The sequence below is a fragment of the Dipodomys ordii genome, unplaced genomic scaffold, assembly GCF_000151885.1.
Source record: "Dipodomys ordii isolate 6190 unplaced genomic scaffold, Dord_2.0 Scaffold222, whole genome shotgun sequence".
In the NCBI taxonomy this organism is placed as follows: Eukaryota; Metazoa; Chordata; class Mammalia; order Rodentia; family Heteromyidae; genus Dipodomys; species Dipodomys ordii.
Genome location: NW_012267438.1, coordinates 1225615 through 1248938, shown reverse-complemented (window position 1 = coordinate 1248938; position 23324 = coordinate 1225615). Strand labels below are relative to the sequence as shown.

The window sequence follows — 23324 nt, the reverse complement described above, 5'->3', positions numbered from 1 at the left end:
CTTTTTAAAGCCCATACAATCTATTTAGTGCCACAGGAAAGAAAAAATTTTCAAAATAAAATCTCAAACATAGATCTAAGATCAGACCAAATCTCTTAAATGACTTCATTTTTTTTAATTTAATTAAATTTTATTTGTGAACATACTGTACAGAGGGGTTGCAATTACATGGGCAGGATAATGCAAAGACAAATTTACTTATATAGTTTCTCCTTTTTCAAGTTTTCTTATTTTGTGATATAAATGTCAAGTTTATGGGATGGATGAATGAAGAGAAACAGAAAAATATTTTAGAATGGTCAAGGTAAAACAATAAACCCAAGCCCTAAGAATGATTGTTCTATATTCATGACACTTCTTGCTGTTCATTTGGGGCAAGAATGACCTTGGAAAGGTCATGACATGACTACAGGCTCCTGCTTCAAGGACTCTGAGCCCCAAAGTGTTACATTCTATTCAAGCAATGAAGTTCTCACTGTTCTTCATGACGACATTCTCCTTTCACACCAGTTAGCAGCCCACACAGCACCAGATAAAAGAGGTGTGTACTCATCTCTCATCACTCCCAGGGAGCATTTATGACTCAGTTCTACCCCATGGTAGGTGTTTTTGCCCTTTTCCTGGATGTTTTCATAGCAAAAACTCACATGGGAAATAAAAACCATCATTGTTGCTACAAATCTTTATATTGACATTTCTTGTGATCTTGCTATGGTGTTGATCCCTATAGTTGACTTTCACTTAACAAGTCTGGAATTATATTGTTTTCACTCCAATATTACACTGAGAACCAAATGTATAAAAAAAGGTGAAGTTACTTGCCAGAGTTTTGGATTTTTTTTTTCAGTTGTGGGGCTTGAACTCAGGGCCTGGGCCCTATCCCTGAGCTCTTTTGCTACAGGCTAGCGTTCTACCACTTTGAACTACAGCTCTACTTCCAATGAGTTTGGAGTTTTCAACTGGATTAATACACCCACTTTGAGTCCGATTTTAAACAAATCATATCCCTAAACTGCAGCATTTTGACATTCTTTTTCCTTTCTCTAACTCATCCAATTTTGTTCTCTTAACACGCACAATTAAATGGAGAATTCTTATTCTTATTGATCTTTGTTAGTAAGTTAATAAACACAAACATATTACCATTGATTGGAATGTTAATAAATTCCAGGGTTTACATACTAAGGAATATCACAGAGACACTAAAAAGCACAAGGCATAAAAAATTAACATCTCATAAAAAATTATCTGTGATTCATTGTTCAGTGAAGAGAGCCAATCACAGAACCATATGATCCAGGAAACAAATGTCACACTCCTACAAATGTCCATTCAGATAGGAAAACATTCTGGAGAAAAGTGCTGGAATAGGAAAATAATCAAGAAAAGTGTCCATTTTAGCCAGGTACAGATGGTTCACACCTGTAATCCTAGCTACTCAGGAAACTAACATCTGGAAGATCATTGTTCAAAGCCAGAGGTTTGACTTAAGTAGTAGAGATTCAGCCAAACAAGCTGAGACAGTGTAAGACCATGATTTGAACCCAATATACTGCCAAAAAATAAAAGAAAGAAGGAAGGAAGGAAGGAAGGAAGGGAGGAAGGGAGCAAGGGAGGGAGGGAGGGAGGGAGGGAGGGGAAGAAAGGAAAGAATTTTTCCCCTGTGGGTAAGTGGAGGGTGGGGAGGTGTATATGTATCTGTGTAAGTTATTTGAAAGTTAAGCTAATCATGGTAGTGTATACTTGAAATGTCAGTGCTCAGAAGAAAGAGGCCTCATGAGGCCAGCTATATAACAAAACCCTATGTATAAATAAAACAGTAAAATAAATAAGGGGAGGGGCTGGGTTGGGAGGGACAGGGGGAATGATGAAAGTGGTGATATTGATCAAGAGTCATTGCACTTGTCAACTGATTTGTTGAATGGTAACCCATTTATTCAACTAAAAGAGAGTAAAAATATAATTTACAATAATTATAAATAAAAATAATTGTAATGAAGAATAATAATATAATATTTGGAATGTTAAAATAGTAAATAGGCTAACCATATATGGTATCCATCCTTTAGCTAGAATTTTCCCATTACTTTTACTATTCTATTCTAGTTTGACTCTCCCAATGTGTAGCTTGAGTGCCAATGCCATTAGACTTACGTTTTCTAAATACTGTCTAGATTTTCTCTGACATATCTACTCTACCCAGGGTATCTTATTTGTATTTAGTTCTATCTCTCTGATGTATCTATTACATTTCCATACATAATCCATAAAAGGGTAAGTAAAAATAGTTAAGAAATTTTCTGTATTTTGGATCCACAAAAGTGCTAATAAATCTTAAATAAATGCATTCCTAAATTATAAGGTGTCAGAAAATTTAAGGAATAATTACAAAGCTTCTGAACAAACACTCATTTGTAAAATATGGCTTAAACATTAAGGCAATTGGAAGAACTCAATATTTTTTTAATAAAATGGAGCACATACAAAAAAAAATTACTACACTCCTAAGGTTTTTAAAAGTTAAAAACAAATGCCTTACCATTGTTAGTGTAAATGGATGGTTTTCTAATGCAGACACACTCGGACAATGTAGAATAATGTACTGAAAAAGCAAAAAACATCATTTTAAATGACCAATTGAAGAAGCTCAACAATTCTAACAAGGTGATATATACTTGCTTTGCACAAAGATATTGACTGACTCACCTGGCCAGGTCTTGCTTTAAAATTTTCTTTAACCATTCGAATTTCCATGACATCTGAGGGATGACTAATAACAGAGACAATGGTGACAGGCTTATTGCTCCGGAGGCACCTATAAAGTCTTTCAGCACAGTAGAGGCACAAAGGTCCAGAAATCCAAAGCCACGTCTAAAAGGATAAATGTTACAATAACTCTTTAAATAATACCTGGATTATCAAAAAAATGTATTTTCTGTTTGATGGTTTATTTTCCTCATTTCAGTAACAATATTTTAATTTATATTTTCACAGTCATAAAAATGAATAAGAGATAGTAGATGATACCTGCAATTCATCCAATGAAAAGTAAAGTATACAATAAGAGAATTGTTGAGACTCAACCCAAGTCTATTCTCCAAGTGAGTGCCCTTAATTGTGTGTGTGTGTGTGTGTGTGTGTGTGTGTGTGTGTGTTTCTCTCTCTCTCTCTCTCTCCATACTGGGACTTGAACTTAGGGCCTGAAGTATACAATAAGAGAATTGTTGAGACTCAACCCAAGTCTATTCTCCAAGTGAGTGCCCTTAATAGTGTGTGTGTGTGTGTGTGTGTGTGTTTCTCTCTCTCTCTCTCTCCATACTGGGACTTGAACTTAGGGCCTGAGCACTGTCCCTTAGATTTTCTCTTAAAGCTGGAGCTGACCACTGGAGCCACAGTCTGGTTTTTGCTAGTAAATTAGAGATAAGATTTCCACCAACTTTTCTGCTGACACTGGCTTTGGGCCACAAGCCTATAGAACTAGGATTCCAGGCATTAGCCACCAGTGTCTGGCAATAGGAAAGTATTCATCCTTCCATTCTCCTTTCTTACACACAAATATGACATGTATATACATAATGCCTTCCCTTAAAAAATAATTGTTGTTGTTGTTGTTGGTTGTGAGGCTTGAACTCTGGGCTTGGGCACTCTCCCTCACCTCAGCTCTTCAGCTCAAGGTGAGCACTCTACTACTTGCGTCACAGTGCCATTTCCAGTTTTCTGGTAGTTTTATTGGAGATAAGAGTCTCACTTTTCCTGCCTGGACTGGCTTTGAACTGCAATCCTTAGATCTCAGCCCCTGAATAGCTATGATTACAGGCGTGAGCCACTATTGATGGCTAAAAGATAATTTTAATTTTTTTATTGTGAAAATACTGTACAGAGGGGTTACAATTACATGGGCATTGTAGCCTCCTCTAAAAGATAATTTTTAAAAAGCCAAACCCCCATATTTATCTGAGGATGACTTTAAGATTAAAAAAAGTACCAGTCTAAAGTTCAGTAAAAACAAACAAAAGAAAAAAGTTCTAGATAATTTTTGTGTGGTGTGCCAATCCTGGGGCTTAAACTAGGACCCTGGGCTCTATCTCTGTTTTTTTTTTTTGTTCCAGGCTAACACTCTAGCATTTGAATGGTAACTCCCCTTCTAGTTTTCAGTGGTTATTTATAGATAAGCATCTAAGGAATTTCCTGCCTGGATTGGCTTTGAACCATAAGCCTCAGATCTCAGCCTCCTGAGTAGCTAGGATTACAGGTGTGAGCCAAAGGTGCCTGGTTGCTCTGGGTATTTTAATTCATCTAAAATGTATGTAAATGCATAACATAAATTTTACAAACTACAGGAATGTATACATATGAATGTTTTGTAAAATAGGATATTGTAGGAAATTTTTTTTACAGATTTTCATTCTATGGACTAAAAATACCTTCATGTAAACACTGTGACAATTGTAAACAGGGAAGAAGAGAGCTCTAGTTACATGGAAGTGAATACTACCTGTGTCTCCCTTGACTCTTTGAGTCTCTAAACTAAACTGTATTTTATAGATCACTACTTAAAATCTTATGTGCATAGCTTCAGGCTTTCCTCCTTTGTTGAGGATAGAGCATGTTTCTCTACACAGTGACATTTAGCCTGGCAGTAGATGAAGAGAAAGCAGGACAGGGAGAGCCTGTTGCATAGTACCCATGAAACCTTGCAACATCAGGTCCCAACTTCCTCATGCGGGACTCTCCATACTTGCCTTTGTTAATATTCGTTGAAGCTCGTAAGTTTTGATAACAGTACACTCTAATAGATAATCAGAGGATTATTATTAATAGCAGAAAATTAGCATACTTCTTCAAAAGTCATCAACAAACCAGCTGGTGGCTCATGTCTGTAATTCCTTAGAGGCTGAGCTCTAAGGATCATGGTTCAAAGCCAGTTGGGGTAGGAAAGTCCATGAGATGCTTATCGCCAATTAACTATCAAAAAGCCAGAGTGGAGTTATGGTTCAAGTGGTAATTTGAGCACAAAAGTCCAGGGACATCACCCAGGCCCTGAGCTCAATCCCTAGGACACACACACACACACACACACACACACACATCATCAATAATTTCATTCACACACACACACACACACACACACACACACACATACACGTCATCAATAATTTCATTCCAGTCTTTCATTTCTTCCTCTCTTGTAAAGCAGACTTTGACTCATGTATCAGTGCCTGGTGCAGTACATACAGAATACACAGTGTGACCCATACATGGATATATAAGGGAGATAGAGAACTTAATGGAAAAAAGCCAGGTCCTAGGGAATGTTTTACTATGGGAAAATTTTAAGACACAGTTTTGCAGGCAACTTCTACTTACTAGCTTGGAAGCCTCAGTCAAGGTATTTATGCATTTAAGTTGTATTTTGTCATCAGCAAACTTAGGATACTAGTGTGAATACTGAAAGAAATTATGCCTATGGAAAATTTCAGTATAGTTCTTAGCAGATAATATTAAGCATTTAATAAAATTCATTTTACTATTTATTATTTATAACATTATGTATTGTATGAATAGTTAGCTTAGTATTGTTTTTAATTAAACTGCTTTCCTCCATGAATTGGGAAGATGTATTTGTTATCTCTCTAGTAGCAATCCCTAATAACATAGCATACAAATATTATATAGCTAGGCAGAAATGTTGTATATTCTCAAATATCAAAAGTCTTTTGTCTTGAACTGTTAAATGCTTACCATGGACTTACAAGTAGGAACTGGACATCAAAGCATGTGAAACAACAGCTTTAAAAATGTTTAAATTGATGTTGGTTAATTGTATGAAACCATAAACTTTGCAGAGACAGAATACAGCAGGACTCTGACCTGTGGAAAGTTAGCTTGGAACCTGGGCTCTTCCACACAAATCTTCACAAGTGTGTTCCGATTAGGCTCTTCCAGTGTGGAAAACCCTCCCAGTGAAGAGTCAGGAAAATATTGTGGGAGGTTCCCCAGTAAGACTTCCTGGTATCGAGTTCGGTTGAGATTCATACAGCCAGGAGGGTGGGTATCTAAATTAGTCTGGTACTTCAACAGTCCTCTAAAACAATAACAACAACAAATAATGAAAAAAGAGAGATGAGAGTGGAGTGCTTAGTGGCTCATGTTTGTAATCCTAGCTACACAGGAGGCTGAAATGTGAGGATCATGATACAAAGCCAGCCTAGACAGGAAAATCTGTAAGATTCTTAACTCCAATTAATCAAAAAGCCAAAACAGGTACTGTGGTTTGAAGTAGTAGAGCTCTAGCCTTAAACACAAAATCTCAGATACAGTACTCAAGCCCTGAGTTCAAGCCTCAGAACTGGCACAAATAAAAGAGTGAGATAGAAAACAAATTGCCATCAGAGGACATGGAAAAGGAAATTTTTTAGCCTGGGGTTGAACTCAGGGACTGGGCACTGTCCTTGAGCTTCTTTTGCTCAAGCCTAGCAATCTACTACTTGAACCACAGTGCCACTTCCAGCTTTTTCTGTTTACATGGTACTGAGGACTCGAACCCAGGGCTTCATGAATGATAGGCAAGCACTCTACCACTAAGCTACATTCCCAGCCCTGGAAAACTATATTTTTATTGCTGGATTTCTTGTGTGTCATATTTAGAAGAAACTAAAATCTCTTATAAATGTAATATATTTTTTTCTAAAAACTAGACAAAAATCATTGCCCTCCACAGGCACACTACAAATCCATGATAGGTGAAAACAGATGCAATCTTTCTAAATACTTTTTAATTTTCAGACTCTACTGAGCATCTTCTACTGGATATTCATGTAATCATAAACACCACAAATTTTTACTTCAATAAACACTAGCATGATGACTATCTGGCTGTATCTCTAAATAAGAGAAATGATGTGGTCTTTGTCCTCACCAAGCAAGTCACTTTCCTATGGAAACTTGCATGCTGGCAAAGGTTGTCTAACTCTGTGCTATAGTTGAAAACCACATGTGGCTCTTGAACATAAAAATATGGCCAGTATAAGCAACAAACTGAATTTGTATGTGTGTGTATGTGTGTGTGAGTGTATGCACACAACCGCATGTGTGTGCACACACTCAGGCGCATGCAAGCATATACCAATAATGAGGCCATGTCCTGTCCTTTACCTTTTTCACTTTAGGTGAGTGTGCTACCACTTGAGTGGTTTATTCCTGGTATTTTGCTAGTAAATTGTAGATAAGTGTCTTATTGACTTTTTTTGCTCAGACTGGCTTTGAACCAGGATCCTCAGATCTCAGGCTCTTGAGTAGACAGGATTACAGCCATAAGCCACCAGCTCCCAGTAAATAAACTAAATTTTTCATTTTACTTCAAATGAAATTTGAGGATACACAATAGATCTAATATGAAAGCATGAACATTACATCAGTGAAGGAGTGTAATTGTTAGTGTCATCTAGATGTATAATGTACTGTACAAATGGGTGATGAACTTTGATTATACCATTTTGGAAAGTCCTTTCTAGAGAGCTAGGTGAGTGAAGAATGTTGAGCTCCAATTAGTCTAGAGCAGGAGAATGATTTCAGTGTGGGGGAACAAGCTGAGCCGAGGTGAGTCTGCTCCTTTGTTGGTAGAGGAAACATGTCCAGGGAATTCCCAACTCGTCTCTCTGTTCCCACTGCCCATCCCCATCTCTCCTCAGCACACTATTTACACATAGTAGGTCTCTTCTGCATTACCTAATAATTGATTTTAAAAACAATAAATAAGTACATTATTTGTTCCGTACAAGAAGTGTATCTTGAAATCAAAAAGGGACATTCTACCAGGCACTGATGGCTCGTACCTGTAATCCTAGTAAGTCAGGTGGGCTGTAATCTGGAAATGGAAGTTGGAAAATGAACAGGAAAATCTGTGAGACTCTTATCTCAAATTCACCACCAAAAAGCCAGAATTGGAGCTGTAGTTCAAGTAGTAGAGTGCTAGCCTTGAGCACAACAGTTCAGGGATATCTTCCAGCCTCTGAGTTCAAGCCCCAGGACCAAAAGTAAAAAGGAAATTCCTTGTGTGTACTATAGCTATCACAAATAACTGACCAACTTTTTGAAGTAAAACCCACAAGGAGAAAAAAGTTAGGAAATAGGAGATCTTGAGCAGGCATACGAACTTTGAGGAGTTAGAAATCCTTAGTGTTAATTCTAAGACTCCTTGTATTATATTCCCAAGGAGAAAAATCTGAAGAATCTGAGGACTGCCAAGTATTCTTCTATAATGAGACATAAATTATAATGCATCAAATAAATGGCTTAAATGCCATTGTTTTGCTCTTATGAAAACTTTAACATGTGCCTTCAACATTCTACAACATTACAAAAATACAGGTGTGTGACTTATTTTGTTTTTCTCTTAAATGCCTTTTATGTCTCCTATTGCTGGCTTTTTAATTGTTTGGATGATTTTTATTGCCTGCCTGTGCTAATGTTATAGAAAATAATATAGTACCTTGGATGACATATAGTAGTTTAAAACATACAAATAATAAAATCACAAAACATACAAATTCTGAACATAAATATTACAAATTATTCCTGGGACTATAGCTCACACCTGTAATCCTAGCCACTCAGGAAGCAGAAATCAGGGGGTGATGGTTTGTGTCCAACTGCTGCTAAAAGTTAGTGAGACCACATCTCAATCAATAAAAAGCTAGGCATAATGGTGTATACTTGTCATTCTACCTGGCAGTCCAAGCTGGCCTGAATAAAAAGGGGGACCACAATAAAAACAATTACAAGAGACAAATGAGGGCTGGGAAGGTGGCTCAGTGGTAGAGCGCTTGCCTTGCATGCATGAGGCCCTGGGTTCGATTCCTCAGCACCACATAAGCAGAAAAAAAAAAGCACTGTGGTTCAAGTGGTAGAGCGCTAGCCTTGAGCTGAAGAGCTAAGGACAGCACCCAGGCTCAGAGTTCTGGGCCCACGACGGACCCCCCCCCAAAAAAAAGAAAAATGAGTGGGAACATAACTAAAATGAGGCTTGCCTATCAAGCACAAGGAACTCAGTACTATCTAAGAGAAAATCCCAATTTAAGCATTTTGTTTTTTCCCTTCCCCTTCCCAAATCAGAGAAGTGTATATACAAGATGCTGGGCACCGACATCAAATACAGTGAAAACAGGGGTTATACCTTGAGGGAGGAATATACAAAGAAAAAAAAATCACATGGTACATTATAAATACGTTAGAAACAATAGCAAGAAAGAAAAAAAAAAACAGTTGTGTCCCTATCTTGAGGTTCATTTCACTTAACATTATCTTATCTGGCCATATGTACATAGCTTTTGACCTTTTCTGTTTGTCCCAGACATATACTAGTTATTGCAAATAAGGGGAAACCATGGGACCTATGTTTCTTCGGGCCTAGCTTACTTCACTTAATATAATTTTTCCCATCTTTCCTTTTTCTAACAAATGGGGCGATGTCATTCTACAGGTTGACCCTTTGTAACAATGAGATTTACAAGACACACTATGTTGTGAAACGAACTTTACAATTGAGGCAAAGGGGGGGATGTATTTGTGGAGATGGGAGGGAAGGGATGGTAGAGGAAAAACAAAGGAGGAGGTAACAATGCTTGATAGGAAATGTACTCATTACTTTGCTTAGGTAACTAACCTCTCTGTGCAGTATTTTTACAATAAAAAAGTATTTAAAAAAAGGAAATCCTAAAATAAAAAATATCACACCAATCAAAAGAACAATCACAAAACTAGTTTCTTCTACTAACCTATAATATGATTTTCTTTATAGTAAAAATGCAACTTTTCAATATAGTTTGTTTTACTTTGCTTGAAGGAGAAAGAGAGGAGAGAGAAAATAACATCAGAAAACAAAACCAAATACTACATTTGAATGGTATATTTTACATCTTAAAGTTAATCACCACAAGTCTCTGCTCCACTGGAATCCACTAGGATATGTTCTCATGAAGGTTTGTCTTGTTTCATGGCTATTTTTCTAGCACCAAAAGAGGAGTCTCTAAGTGTTCAGTATTTGTTGAATACTTATTTTGTGGTTGAAAAGTTATTTTAACACACAATTGTTGTTGAATCACATAATTGAGGAACCACTTTTTTCACAAACATTGACTTTTTAATACATTTTTCTATTTTCAAAATTATAACTAGATATTAACAAATGGTTCTTAGTAAAAAAATAAGTTACATAAGTGCACTCACATTTACAATAAGTTATCACTAATTGGATCTACTATTTATGCCACTTGCTCTCACCAGTAAACACTGCTAAATGCATTCTCCAATATCAGATAGCCATGCACTGAGCAAGCCAATCCTGCCCTGAGCAGACAGTTATCAAGGTTGTCAGACTACCTGCTAGGAGCAGCTGAAGGCAGAGTGCTTTTAAGCCAGGGATGCTGAATTCCTCAGGGAAATCCAGATTATTAAAGTGTCTTCTCCCTTTGTACATTCCTTGCCTAGCCCAGCAAAGGCTGGATTCTTGCTTTTGACATTTGAGTCTTCTATTCATGCAACTTAACCACAGCAGGAATTATGCTTAATTCTTAATGGCAGTGCTGCTCAAACTTAGAAGCCAGTGCCTGCATCGAGAGTTTCGGTTGTATCCTAAGACAACAGGGCCTCCTCTTTGGAAGGCCATGTCATTGGGTCCATGCTCTGATATAACCGTTCTAAAATGTTAATACATTTCAGTGAAGAAGCTCTGCATTTTCATGGTACAGAGGGAACTTTGAAATCAAGTAGACCCAATTTGTACATGACCAACAGATCTGAGCACCAGAGCACAAAGAATGAGGATCAAATCTCACAGTGAAATATACCATTTCACTGTTTCCTCAACCAATAAGGACATATATGATTGGTCCTCACTACTTACAGACACACAAAGGAAAAGGGTTTGACTTCCTATAAAGAACTAAACATATAAGCATTCTTTATATCTTAGTATTTCAACTGCTTGCAAGCTTAAGGAAAAAAGCAGGATTCCACATTTCATTTTAACAAACCCACTAATTTTCCAAAATAGTTCCTCAAATGAATGTAACCTGAGTTCCTTTTCCTTCTTCCACTTCCTTCTTACCCTATTAGTCCAGTAGAAGCACTTGTTAATGTTAAAAAAAATAAGCTCTCAGGAAAAAAATTGAGATGAAAATTGTGCGAGCAAAGATTTGGTCTAAAGCTTGATGTCTCTGTCCTCAAAATCTGGAAAACAAACTTGTAATTAGTAAGATTTAAAAATTTTTAATATAATGAAACTGTTATGGGAGAAATGTATGTAGGGGTTATATTTAAAAGATCCAGTTCCTCAAAACTTTTATTTTTCCTATGCATGAATAATTGAGGGCTGGAATTGAAGCTAGATGATCGAGCTTGGGCCTAGCATGGATGAGGGTCTATGTTTGATTCTCACTATGAAAAAAAGTGGGAGGACCAGAAAGTGAAATAAAACAAAAAGAGCTAGGCACTGGTGATTCTTGACTATAACCTTATCTACTTAGGGGGCTGAGATCTAAGGATCAAGGTAAGAAGCCAATGAAAGCAAAAACAATCGATGAGACTTATTTCCAGCTAACTACCAGAAATCCAGAAATGAAGCTGTGGTTTGAATGGTACAATACCAGGCTTGAGTGAAAAAGCCAAACAAGAGCATGAGGACCTGAGTTCAAGCCCCAGTTCAGGCACCAAAATAAAAAGAGAATATTTCTTTTCCTCTTGGGATTCAATTTTTTTCTTCTTAGTTACAAAAAGCAATAACAAAAATATGCCAAAATATAACCAAAACAGTTAAGATTTGGAAATTATATAACCAAAATAGAACCAAAGCAGTTAAGATTTGGAATTAATATATTAGTTGTCATTATCTAAATGATAATATAGTAACTATAGTAGTACTACCTAATTATGGCTAAATACAAGTGGTAATCACAAAATACAAATTTAGCTACATTCAAATAAATATACAATGATTGTCATGAGTAGACATATAACTAAAGGAAAGCAGAAGAGCCTAGGAGAACCACACATTCCCCTCTATGCATTCAACAATACCATTCAGTTAAATCCAGAAGACACTGAGTAAGCGATGAGGTGTAAGAAGGATATCAAATATGAAAATGGTTAAGAATGTGGAAGAAACACTGTACCTTCTAAAACACTTCTGTTTTCTTGGTGTGTACCACTCTGTTCAACTCATCTACTCACACTGGACCTCACAGATGCTTAAGGGAGCAAGAAGCAGAAAACATTGGCCATTCTGCAACTTACTTCCAACCTCTGACTCCCAACTACCAACTACCTAATGCTTCATGCAGTGCACAATATTCCTACACCTCTAGATAGAGTGTTTGTGTGACTTTCTCTTCCCTTGAAATATTTTTAAGAAGCTTATATGTATGTTCTTCTTTTCCTTTTTCTCTGTTCAAATCTCATTCCCCTTACTTTATGTCTCCCACATTGGCAAGTGCGATTTTGAGATTGGCAATAAACTTTCAAAGGTATAAACAGCTCTGTTTGCAAAAATGGAGATTAACTAAGAATGTTTTACTCATTAATTCCTCATACAAAAGTTAGAAGAGAATAAAACAAATGAGTATGCTCTAGATTTCTGAGTAGCTATCTGAGAGCGACAGTTAATCTCTGCACAATACACAAAGTACTCCAGAATTAATTATATTAGCTTAGTTTCCTAGTAAATTAACTGATAAAAACAGAAAGATTTATATGGAAAATAAACACACACATATACTGCTTAATTTTTATCTCACTTTAGCTCTAGGAGATGTAACTGTTTCTCATTTTATAAACCAGGGAGCTCCATATAAAATTGCTCATGATCACCCTAGTGGTTTTTTAATAATCCATCCTATTTTCTCTCCTTTCAAATATAGGGAATTTTTTAAGGGAAGGTATCAAAACTAATGTCATTTTTTATATTTGTCATTTACTATAAAGTTTTTGTATTTTATTATCAGATAACAATGTCATATATTTTAAAAAATGTTATATATCAGTACCCCAAAGACATCTTCTTCTAACCCTGATTTCTGAGAGCACTAGATTTTGCTTTCAAAATTTCAGAATCTATGTTAACTTGTAGCAAAATTAATTACCTTACTAAAAATGTTGTAAAGATATCTACACATATTTACAAAGATAAATTGAAAAGCTGTCCTAGATTTTTTACATGACAGGTAGTACTTCACTCAGAGGCAAGGACACTTTTCAAACTGAATCAATAATTTAATGCTTCATGCTTTAAATGATAAATGCATAGACTCTGGGGTCAGACTTCAGAGGCTCAGTTGTAGATAGCTTCTCCCCACCCCACCCCCAGCCCCCCACTAGCTAAGTCGCTTAATTTAGTCTCTAGACTTGTTTCCTTATCAGCAAATTAGATTGATAGCACAACTTACACATACAAGAAATAAAACCTGTATACGTGTGTATATGTGTGTCAGAGGGAAAGAAACAGAGACAGAGACAGAGGGAGGGAGATAATCAAAGTGCTAACAGTCGCAATCATCTTTACCTTTGGGAATTACTATGACAAGTTTTGTTATTTCCCTTGAAAGTAATTAATGCAATTGTTAAACTGACCACTGTATTTATGTTTTTCTCATTCTAGTAGCCTTTTTGTGAGAAGAAAATTGCCCCTGTGATTTTTATATTCTTCTCAATCCAATGTTTTAACTTTGGATAAATTTAAGAAGGAAATATAAAATGTGTAGAGGTGATATTGTAAGCTTCTAAATAGAATCCATCTTCAAGTGGCTTCAGGTCAGTAACTTCTTAGGACCACACATACTTTGGTGAATCTAATGAAAACTGTAGGACCTCTTGCCTCAAATCTAAATACACCCATGAACACACATGTACTTACAACGTTTGTGGGTGTGCATTTCAGGCATTCACTGATCCCTTGAACTGATTCAATGGTTCCTAGGGTCCAGGAGGTAAAGTACTACAACTCTGTGAAAGATGTGGGCTCTAGATACCAGAAATAATGGACACTTAAATTGATAATATGTGTACAAGGTTCATAAAAAAAATTAGGCATTTGTGAAGAATTAGAATAAGTTACTATGGGAAGTTGCACTGTGGCTCAAAGTGGTAGAGGACTAGTGTTGAGCAAAAGAGCTCAGAGACAATGCCGAAGCCCTGCCAGGTTTCAAGCCTACATCCCACTTTCAAGTTCCATGACTGACAAAAAAAGAAGGTGCTATTTAACAGTGACAGATAATACACAAAAAATAATTTATCCATATCATAAACACCCAGATCCTTAGCCTTGCACCTATCATGGTAGGGGGCTTCTAATTGAAATTTCTGAAGAGGAACATAGGCAAATACATAGTGCATGTTATTTGGGGATGCGAATTCCAAGGACCAGTACAAAACTTCACCTGAGCCAAGGGTTCCTTTTGTGATTCGGAGTCAAGACCTACATCATACACCATCCATCAGCCTCCAAAGAACTTTCCCCAGTCATATGTGTGTTTGTATTCAATCCATGTTCTGCTTTACTGCATGCATACTCAATTATTAATAGTATCCTCTTTCATTCTCAAATGTCTAGTATGGACAATAAATTGTATAGTATTGCTAATCTAGTGACAATGAAAGAAAAACTGGAAAGACAGTGTAAGAAGTTAGAGATTTTCTCCCCCCGGGATGGAGTGTGATTGACAAGCATGCACACCTTGGGTCAGCTGTTCATTTGGCCCCATTCAAGCTCCCATCCCACCTTCTAAGAAGCACAAGTGTCACTCACCAACAGGAAAATGCCAAGCCCTTTATTCTGCCACCTCAGTGGTAGTGAAGAGAGACAGCAGATGAAAGTGACTTTATAATATAGGGGAAATCAGCAAACTTTAGAATTTAAATACATTGTTCAAATCCTGACAATAACTGTCTATCATTAAGATTGTACTTCTGAGGGCAAAATGGAATGAGGAGCTACTAGTTCAAATCATCACAATAAACTGCCTCACAAATATTTGTATAACTCTAGTTAACTTCTTAAGCCAAATCTATAAAGCCAACACTGCCCATGGTTCATCAATGTTCCTGCAAAAAAAGGCTGTCCAGGGGCTGGGAAGGTGGTAGAGTGCTTGCCTTGCATGCATGAGGCCCTGGGTTCGATTCCTCAGCACCACATAAGCAAAAAGAAAAAAGCAGGAAGTGGCACTGTGGCTCAAGTGGTAGAACGCTAGCCTTGAGCTGAAGAGCTGAGGGACAGCACCCAGGCCCAGAGTTCAGGCCCCACAACCGGACCCCTCCCCCAATAAAAAGGCTGTCCCTGGTTTAATCACACACATAGAAAACCTTTTTTTTTCAGTGCTTTAGAAAACATGTAGACCAGATATTGATCTATGATTGAGTCTTGCCAACAAATGGTATCCAGTGGCCAAGAACTCTGTTTAAAAAATCAGACTTGCACATCCATGGCCAAGTTGTGGAAACAGCCCAGATGCCCTACAATAGATGAGTGGGTTCAAAAAATATGGGACCTAAACACAATGGAATTTCACACAGCCATTAGAAAGAATGATATTGCCATTTGCAGGGAAATAGATGGACCTAGAATAAATTATGTCAAATGAGGTAAGCTAAGCTCAGAGAGTCAAACTGTGCATGTTTTCTTTCATATGTGGAAGCTAGATCTAAAATATACTGGGACATGATAAATTATACAGGACTCTTGGCATTCACACACAGTGAGACCAAAGGATGATACCCTTAGGAGAGGAAGAGAAAGGCAAAATTCATGTGTGTATCTGATCATACAAAATAACATTTATTGAAATGAACTACAAAAAATAAAAATAAAAGAGTAAGTCAGGCATCAATCATATATTAGAGAATAGTCCGAGTCAAGCAGAGTTGCCACAAAATAAAAACAAGAAACTTACAGGGCACTAGTGGCTAATGCTTGTAATCCTAGCTACTCAGGAGCATGAAATCTGAGGATCATAGTTCAAAGCTAGCCCAGTCAGGAAATAAGACTTTTAACTCCAATTAACCAGCAAAATAAAGCCAGAAGTAGTGTTAGAGCACCAGCTTTGAGCAAAAAAGCTAAGGGACAGCGTGAAGTCTCTGAGTTCAAACCCCAGTACTGACAGCAGAGAAGGGGAGGGAATGGGAGGGGAGGGGAAAAAAGGGAGGGGAGAGAAGAGGAGGGGAGTGAATATCTAACTAATAGCCACCCTCTGTCCAATCCTAAATTTTACATTGGAATGGAAACCTAAAGTCAAATAAATAGATTTAACAACTCCACTTTCCTCATACAGTCAAAGGCTAGAGAATAAAATAATCTAAATAAATAAAGATCTGTTTAAGTTACCAATCATGATGCAAAAGGCAACTTAAAAAGACTTAACTACTTTATCAACAAAAAAGAATAGTCTGGAAAAACTGGAAAATTTGCTAATAGTAACTGTTCCAATACTAGAAGGACAATCTGCATTGCTTTTTTTTCAACTAAAATTAAATGATTATATTTGTATTGTGCTTATGTGTAAAGAGTATATTTATGTGTAAAGAGTATATTTGTATATAATACACTGAAATAAGGTATATGTGGGTATAATATATTAACTAACACAAACTTCATCAGAAAAAGTATTATCAAGTTAAAACATGTCTTATTTGTTACTAGTGAAAGGCAGAAGAATGTAGGAGGGGAGGGAGGAAAAATGTACTCAAATACTTTAGATTCATAAGTGAAATGGAACAAACATCAGAGCCTGCTTTGAAAAAGTGAAGGAAAACAGGGAAGGGCATCATAATCAAGATGCATGATCAAGATGCATTGCATACTTAAGTGGACATGTTAAAGTAAAATCCCTTTGTATATCTAATTAATAATCATTTTAAAAGAAGAAAATAATTGACTGTTAAATTGCAAAAAATATATTTTTTCAAACTTTTCACTTAGCAATACAGAAAGCCAAATAATGCATAATTAATAGTACTATTCAATTTTTGCATCTTGCCTGGCACCAGTGGCTCTCACCTGTAATCCTAGCTTCTCAAGGAGGCTGAGATCTGAGGATTGTGGTTCGAAACAAAGGAGGAGGCAACAATGCTTGATAAGAAATGTACTCATTACCTTGCTCATGTAATTGTAACCCCTCTGTAAGGTATTTTCACAATAAAAAAAACTTATTAATAAAAACAAATAAAAATTCTATTAGCTACCAAAAAAGCTGAAAGTGGAGTTTGTGGTTCAAGTATTAGAGCTCTAGCTCTGGACCAAAAAGTTTAGGGACAGCACCCAGGACAGGTGCGCGTGCGTGCACACACACACACACACACACACACACACATACACACACACACACACACAAATTACATTTTGTCTTATCTGACAGGAAGAAAGGAAAGAAAATAGATATATTAAAAACCACAAAAGTCTAAATAATAACCTTTCACACCACTTAAGATGAAATTCTCAGAAGAACTAGCCCTCAAAAGCACATAGTCTAGAAGTGAAATTAGGAGTTTTTACATCAAAGTGCCTGGGTTTGAATCTAAGTTCCATCACTAGGTATACTTCACCAAGTTTCAGTTTTTCACACGTATAAAAAGGTAATAAAAATTGTATTTAACAGTGGGGGACATAAGATATTTGAGGAATTTTGAATTTACACTTGAGGTATGGAGAATGCATTATATAATTTCATTTTAAAGTATGGCAACACTGGGCTGTAGTGTAGTTTAGTGGCAAAGGGATTGCCTAGTAGGTTACAATGCTCCAGGTTCAATAGCCAGTACCACTAAACACATACACACACATTACAGAAACACCACCATATTTGTGGATTTGTTCACGTGCAGTTTTGACCAGTTGTGGTTGAAAAAATTAACAAAAATAAGAAACAGAAAAATAAATTTCAAAAATAGAAATATTTCACTCTCAGCCATGTATTATACAGCTCAGTTGATCCTGAATAACTCTGTCTCATGTATCGCCAGCTGTGCTTACGTCCTTTGAGCTGCTGCTTCCCTATTATTGATTTTGTGAAAGTCTGCCTTCCAAAATGTAAAGCAAAAGCAAAGGTGCTTACTTAAAGTGATAAAGTAAAAATTTCTGGTTTGTGGAAAGGCAACCCATGTTTAGTACAGAAGTTGGGCAGTGTCTGGGATAAATGAATCAAACATCCACAGAATTGGAGATCAAGAGAATCAAATATGATCCACTTTTTGGCAAGCAGTATTAATGTTTACACAGTAATTTTGTGACAATGTAGTGTACTTTGTGTGATTTCAAGTTATGTTGTGCATATGACAGGTAAATTTGAGCTATTTTATTTTATTTTTTTTTTTTGGTTGGTCGTGGGGCTTGAACTCTGGGCTTGGGCGCTGTCCCTCAGTTCTTCAGCTCAAGGCGAGCACTCTACCACTTGAGCTACAGCGCCACTTCCGGTTTTCTGGTGGTTTATTGGAGATGGAGTCTCACAGTCTTTCCTGCCCAGGCTGGCTTTGAACCACGATCCTCAGATCTCAGCCTCCTGAGTAGCTAGGATTACAGGCGTGAGCCACCAGCGCCCTGCAATTTGAGCAATTACAGAATTTTATATCTCAAGGATCCATGATTTTCCTCAGAGGCAGTCTCCTTGAAAGTACATACCTGTGGATATCAAGGGTACTCACTGAGCAATCTCTTCTTCTTACTGGTCCATCTATGACCACGGGACCAACTAATTATATAAGCCTTCTGAAGTAAAATCTAGAAAGGAACCAGTAACTCATGCCCATAAACCAAACTACTCAGAAGGTGGAGATCTTGAAGATCATGGTTTGAAGGCAGCCTGGGCAGGTAAGTCCATGAGACACTTATCTCCACTTAACCACTAAAAAGCCAGAAGCAGAGCTGTATTAAAGAGCTAAAGGCCTAGCTTTGAGCACAAACACTCAGGGACAGTACAAAGCCCTGAGTGAAAGCTGCAGAACTAGAACAACAACAACAAAGAACTAACAATGGTCTTAAATCTCTCCTTAAATTTTCTTGGAGAGATGTCTGAGAAGAAAAGTGGAAATGCCCAGTTGTGCTCTCAGGTACCCCTGTTTCCTCTTGATGAATAGTACACAGTGACCGAACTGTAAAACCATGTGAGCATTCAGAGTCCAGCACCTTGGAGGCAGTGGGCTCCTGTAACTGAAAGCAAGCCTTGAGAAGACCCAGACTTTCACCAAGACCCAGATTCCTCAGAAGCACAAAGTTTGCCCAAGGTAAAGTAATCAGAACCTTCCCAACAAGCCTTCTCATCCTAATATTCAGTTGCTATGTGGTGAGTGAGAAGAATGTAGGAAAAGATTCCTGAGCAACTATAGTAACTGGCACTGAAAAAAGCTCCTGGCACTAATTTGTAGTGCTCTGCTTCCTGCCCTGTGTCTTTATGCCAGACCTAAGGCCAGTTAACCACAGATCATTGTTCCTGTTAAGTGTAAAAGTCAAGCCAAACCTCTATGTCCATGGCTGAAGGCCAAGAAGGTATAAACATATAAAAATAAACTCTCTTATGGTACCATGACCCCTTGTTTAGGGTACAAATGCTTGAAGAATTTTGTAGAAAACAGGATGTGGGGCTGGGAAGGTGGCTCAGTGGTAGAGTGCTTGCCTTGCATGCATGCCTTGCCTTACAGGCCCTGGGTTCAATTACTCAGCACCACATAAGCAGAAAAAGCTGAAAGTGGCACTGTGGCTCAAGTGGTAGAGTGTTAGCCTTGAACTGAAGAGCTGAGGGGCAGCGCCCAGGCCCAGAGTTCAGGCCTCACAACCGACCAAAAAACTTAGTATATTTCCATTCTTTTTTTTTTTTTAATTTTTGACAGATACCTGTCTTCAGTCTTTGTAAATTTTTGTTTTGCCTTACAACAATTACTGCCTCAAGGTGTTTTTATAAACCTATAATTGTTAACATCTTTGTTTCACAGTGGCAAGACAGTTTCTAAAAATAAAATAAAATAAAAAACAATAATAGCCAAGTGCCAGGGCACAGGCCTATAATCCCAGCTACTCAGGAACCTGAGATCTGAAGATCCCAGTTCAGCTTTTGGCAAAAATTTCATGAGACCCTTATCCTTAACTAGCAAAAAGTGAGAAGTAGCACTGTAGTCCAACTGGTAAAGCACCAGGCCTGAGCAAAATGTTAAGAGACAGTAACCAGTCCCTAAGTACAAGCCCAAATATCAATGGAAAATAAAAAACACAGAAGAATCTCTTACTTTCTTTTAGAAAGTAATATGGGGCTTTAAAAACTATGGCATAATGGGGGAAGCAACTCTTCCATTCAATTTAAATATATATTTTTATATTGGTTTTGTTAAACTACACGATGCTAAATATAGAATTATGCCTTTCAGTATTCACAGCATTAACTTCAAGACACAAAATTCTTTTACCATTTCTCATAAAAATTTTTCTAGAAGCATTGTTCATTAATCTATGTTTAAGCCCATATGGTTTGGGTATTTCAAAGAAGTCTTTTTTGAAACTTACCCTGACACATGCAACATCAGCAACATGTAGAAGATAAAGAAGAGGTTGTGTGTATACCAGAAGATGTCATAGCTGGAAACTCTGCAAACAATTCAGAAAATTTCAATCCCATTTACATTCCATCACACTGAAAAGAATATATATTTGTGGCAAATATATCACAACTTTAAAACTGAAGTATTAATTTATTTAAGATCCATCTATTAATACCAAAAAATAAATCTACCACATAAAACTTACAGAAATTACAAGTAACATTTTTGTTCTTGTGGAAAAATGGCATGTTTCAAATGAAGACACATTAAAAGAGCTGAAATAGGGTACATATTTAAAACTGTCATGTAGTTCATTACTGCAGGTTCATGTTTATAATCCTAGCTACTTAGGAGGCTGAGATTTGAGAGTAAAGGTTCACAGTGGGCAGATAAATCTGAGAGGCTCTTATCTCCAATTAACCAAGCAAAAAGTTGAGGAAACTAAGATGTGTGTCAAGTTGAAGAGCATCAGATTTGGAGAAAAACACTAAGCAAGGAAGGCTGTATCAGGTAAATTTTTCCTGAGCTATATTTTAGGGTTGTTGGACAGACAACAAATGTTTCTTTAATGAATTCACTGAAGTGATTCTGAAATCCAAGGACACACTGTAAAGGAGGAATAAAGGGAAAGGTGTGTCTTCAGGATTTTTAAATAGCAATTATTACATATTCATTTCTCCAAATCTCTACATATATTGAGCTCTCAGTAAACTTACAGGACTTTTTTTCTACTCTCAGTTTCTCATGATTATTAGATATCTATGTTTTGTTGAATATTTTCAACTCATTCAGTTTTCAAACTAATTATAGTATAAAAAGGTTTCCATATTTTATATTTTATTATCATTTTCAAAATTGTATTTGCTAATAAAAGTAAATTTTTTCATTCTCTTCTTATAAATTCTAAATAGACAATTATATCTACTTTGCTATATTTTTCCTAATAATTTCACGTTTCATTTCTGAACATATATAAATAATATCAGAATTAAAAGTAAAATCAAGGTATTTTTTCTCATTCTTTTTTTGGTGAAAATACTGTACAGAGGGGTTACAATAACATGGGCAAGATGAGTACATTATTTATCAAGCAATGTAGCCTCCTCCTTTGTTTCTCATTCCCATCCCATCCTCACCCCGCCCCACCCACCCAACCCTCCCACCCCACCAAAGTTGGATTTCGACATATAATTTGTACATCTCATTGTTGCAATGGGTCCACCTGTATCCCTATTTAAATGATTTGTTTTTTCCCTTCCCCTCCACAAATTATAACAACATCAAATACAGTGAAAGCAGGGGTTATACCATGGGGAAGGGATATACAAACCAACAAAGAAATCATTTAAATATGTTAGAAACAATAACATGAAAGAAAAAAATATTTCAATACATATCTTAGGGTATATTTCACCTAACATCAACTTATCTAACCTTTTCTGCTTGACTCAGACATATACTAGTTATTGCAAATAAGGGAAACCATGGGACTTATGTTTCTTTGGGCCTGGCTTATTTCACTTAATTTTTTCCAAGTCTTTGCATTTCCTAACAAATGGGACAATGTCATTCTTTCTGATGGAGGCATAGAATTCCATTGTGTATATATACCACATTTTCTTAATCCATTCATATACTGAGGGGCATTTGGGTTGGTTCCATGTGTTAGTTATGGTAAATAAGGCTGCAAAAAACATAGTCATACTGGTAGCTTTAGGGTGGTCATGTTTGTGAACATCTGGGTAAATGTCCAAAAGTGGGATTGCTGGGTCATAGGGGAGCTCTATGTGGACTCTTTTGAGGAACCTCCATACTACTTTCCAAAGTGGTTGAACAAGTTTACACTCCCACCAACAATTCAGTAAGGTTCCCTTCTGTCCACATCCCCTCCAGCATCTGTTGTTATTAGAGCTCTTGATTATAGGCATTCTAACTGTGGTGAGGTGATATTTCAATGTTGTTTTGATTTGCATTTCTTTTATGGCTAGAGAGGTTGAGCATTTCTTCATGTGTCTATGGGCCATCCTTCTTTCTTCTTCTGAGAAGTTTCTCTTTAAGTCTTTAGCCCACCTATTTATTGGGCAGTTGTTTCTTTGAAAATTTGTTATTGGTGGATTTAATTTTTTGAGTTCCAGGTATATTTTAGATATGAGACCCTTGTCTGTTGTATGGCTAATGAAGATCTTCTCCCAATCTGTGGGCTTTCTATTGATCTTGCTAGCTATGTCCTCTGCCATGCAAAAGCTCTGCAATTTCATGCAATCCCATTTGTCCAAACTTTCTTTGATTTGTTGTGTTTCTGGGTCTCTATTAAGAAAATTTTGGCCTGTGCCAAGGAGACCTAGGGTTTCTCCTATTCCATCCTGCAATGTTTTCAGAGTGTCTGCTTTGACTCCGAGGTCTTTGATCCATTTGGAGTTGTTTCTGGTATAGTTCTCTTTCTTTGATGAGTCCCTGCCTGGTTTTGGGATGAGGGTTATGATGGCTTCATAGAGTGAGTTCGGTAGTGAACTTTCTTTCAATTTCATTGAAGAGTTGGAGGAGTATTGGTGTGAGCTCAGCTTTGAAGGCCTTGTAAAATTCCACTGTAAAACCATCTGATCCTAGGCTTTTCTTTTATGGGATGTCTCCTATTGCTGTTTCTATTTCAATGCTTGATATAGGCCTGTTAAGACGGTTTAACTTATCTTGGTTTAGTTTTGGCATGTCGATATTTGCTAGGAAAAGGTCCATTTCTGCCAAGTTCTCAAACTTATTAG

At 36.9% G+C, this 23324-nt stretch overlaps 1 protein-coding gene across 1 annotated transcript in view; it reads right to left on the bottom strand.

Moving 5' to 3' along the window:
- The window catches only part of LOC106000544 (NADPH oxidase 4-like), a 136614-nt gene that overhangs the window by 25283 nt on the left and 88007 nt on the right, over window positions 1–23324 (bottom strand). Inside the window, exons 8-11 of the mRNA XM_013035821.1 lie at window positions 20531–20611; window positions 5872–6085; window positions 2707–2871; window positions 2540–2602 (exon numbers count right to left, since the gene is read on the bottom strand). Coding sequence (XP_012891275.1) covers window positions 2540–2602; window positions 2707–2871; window positions 5872–6085; window positions 20531–20611 — 523 coding nt within the window. The remainder of the gene's footprint in view (window positions 1–2539; window positions 2603–2706; window positions 2872–5871; window positions 6086–20530; window positions 20612–23324) is intronic.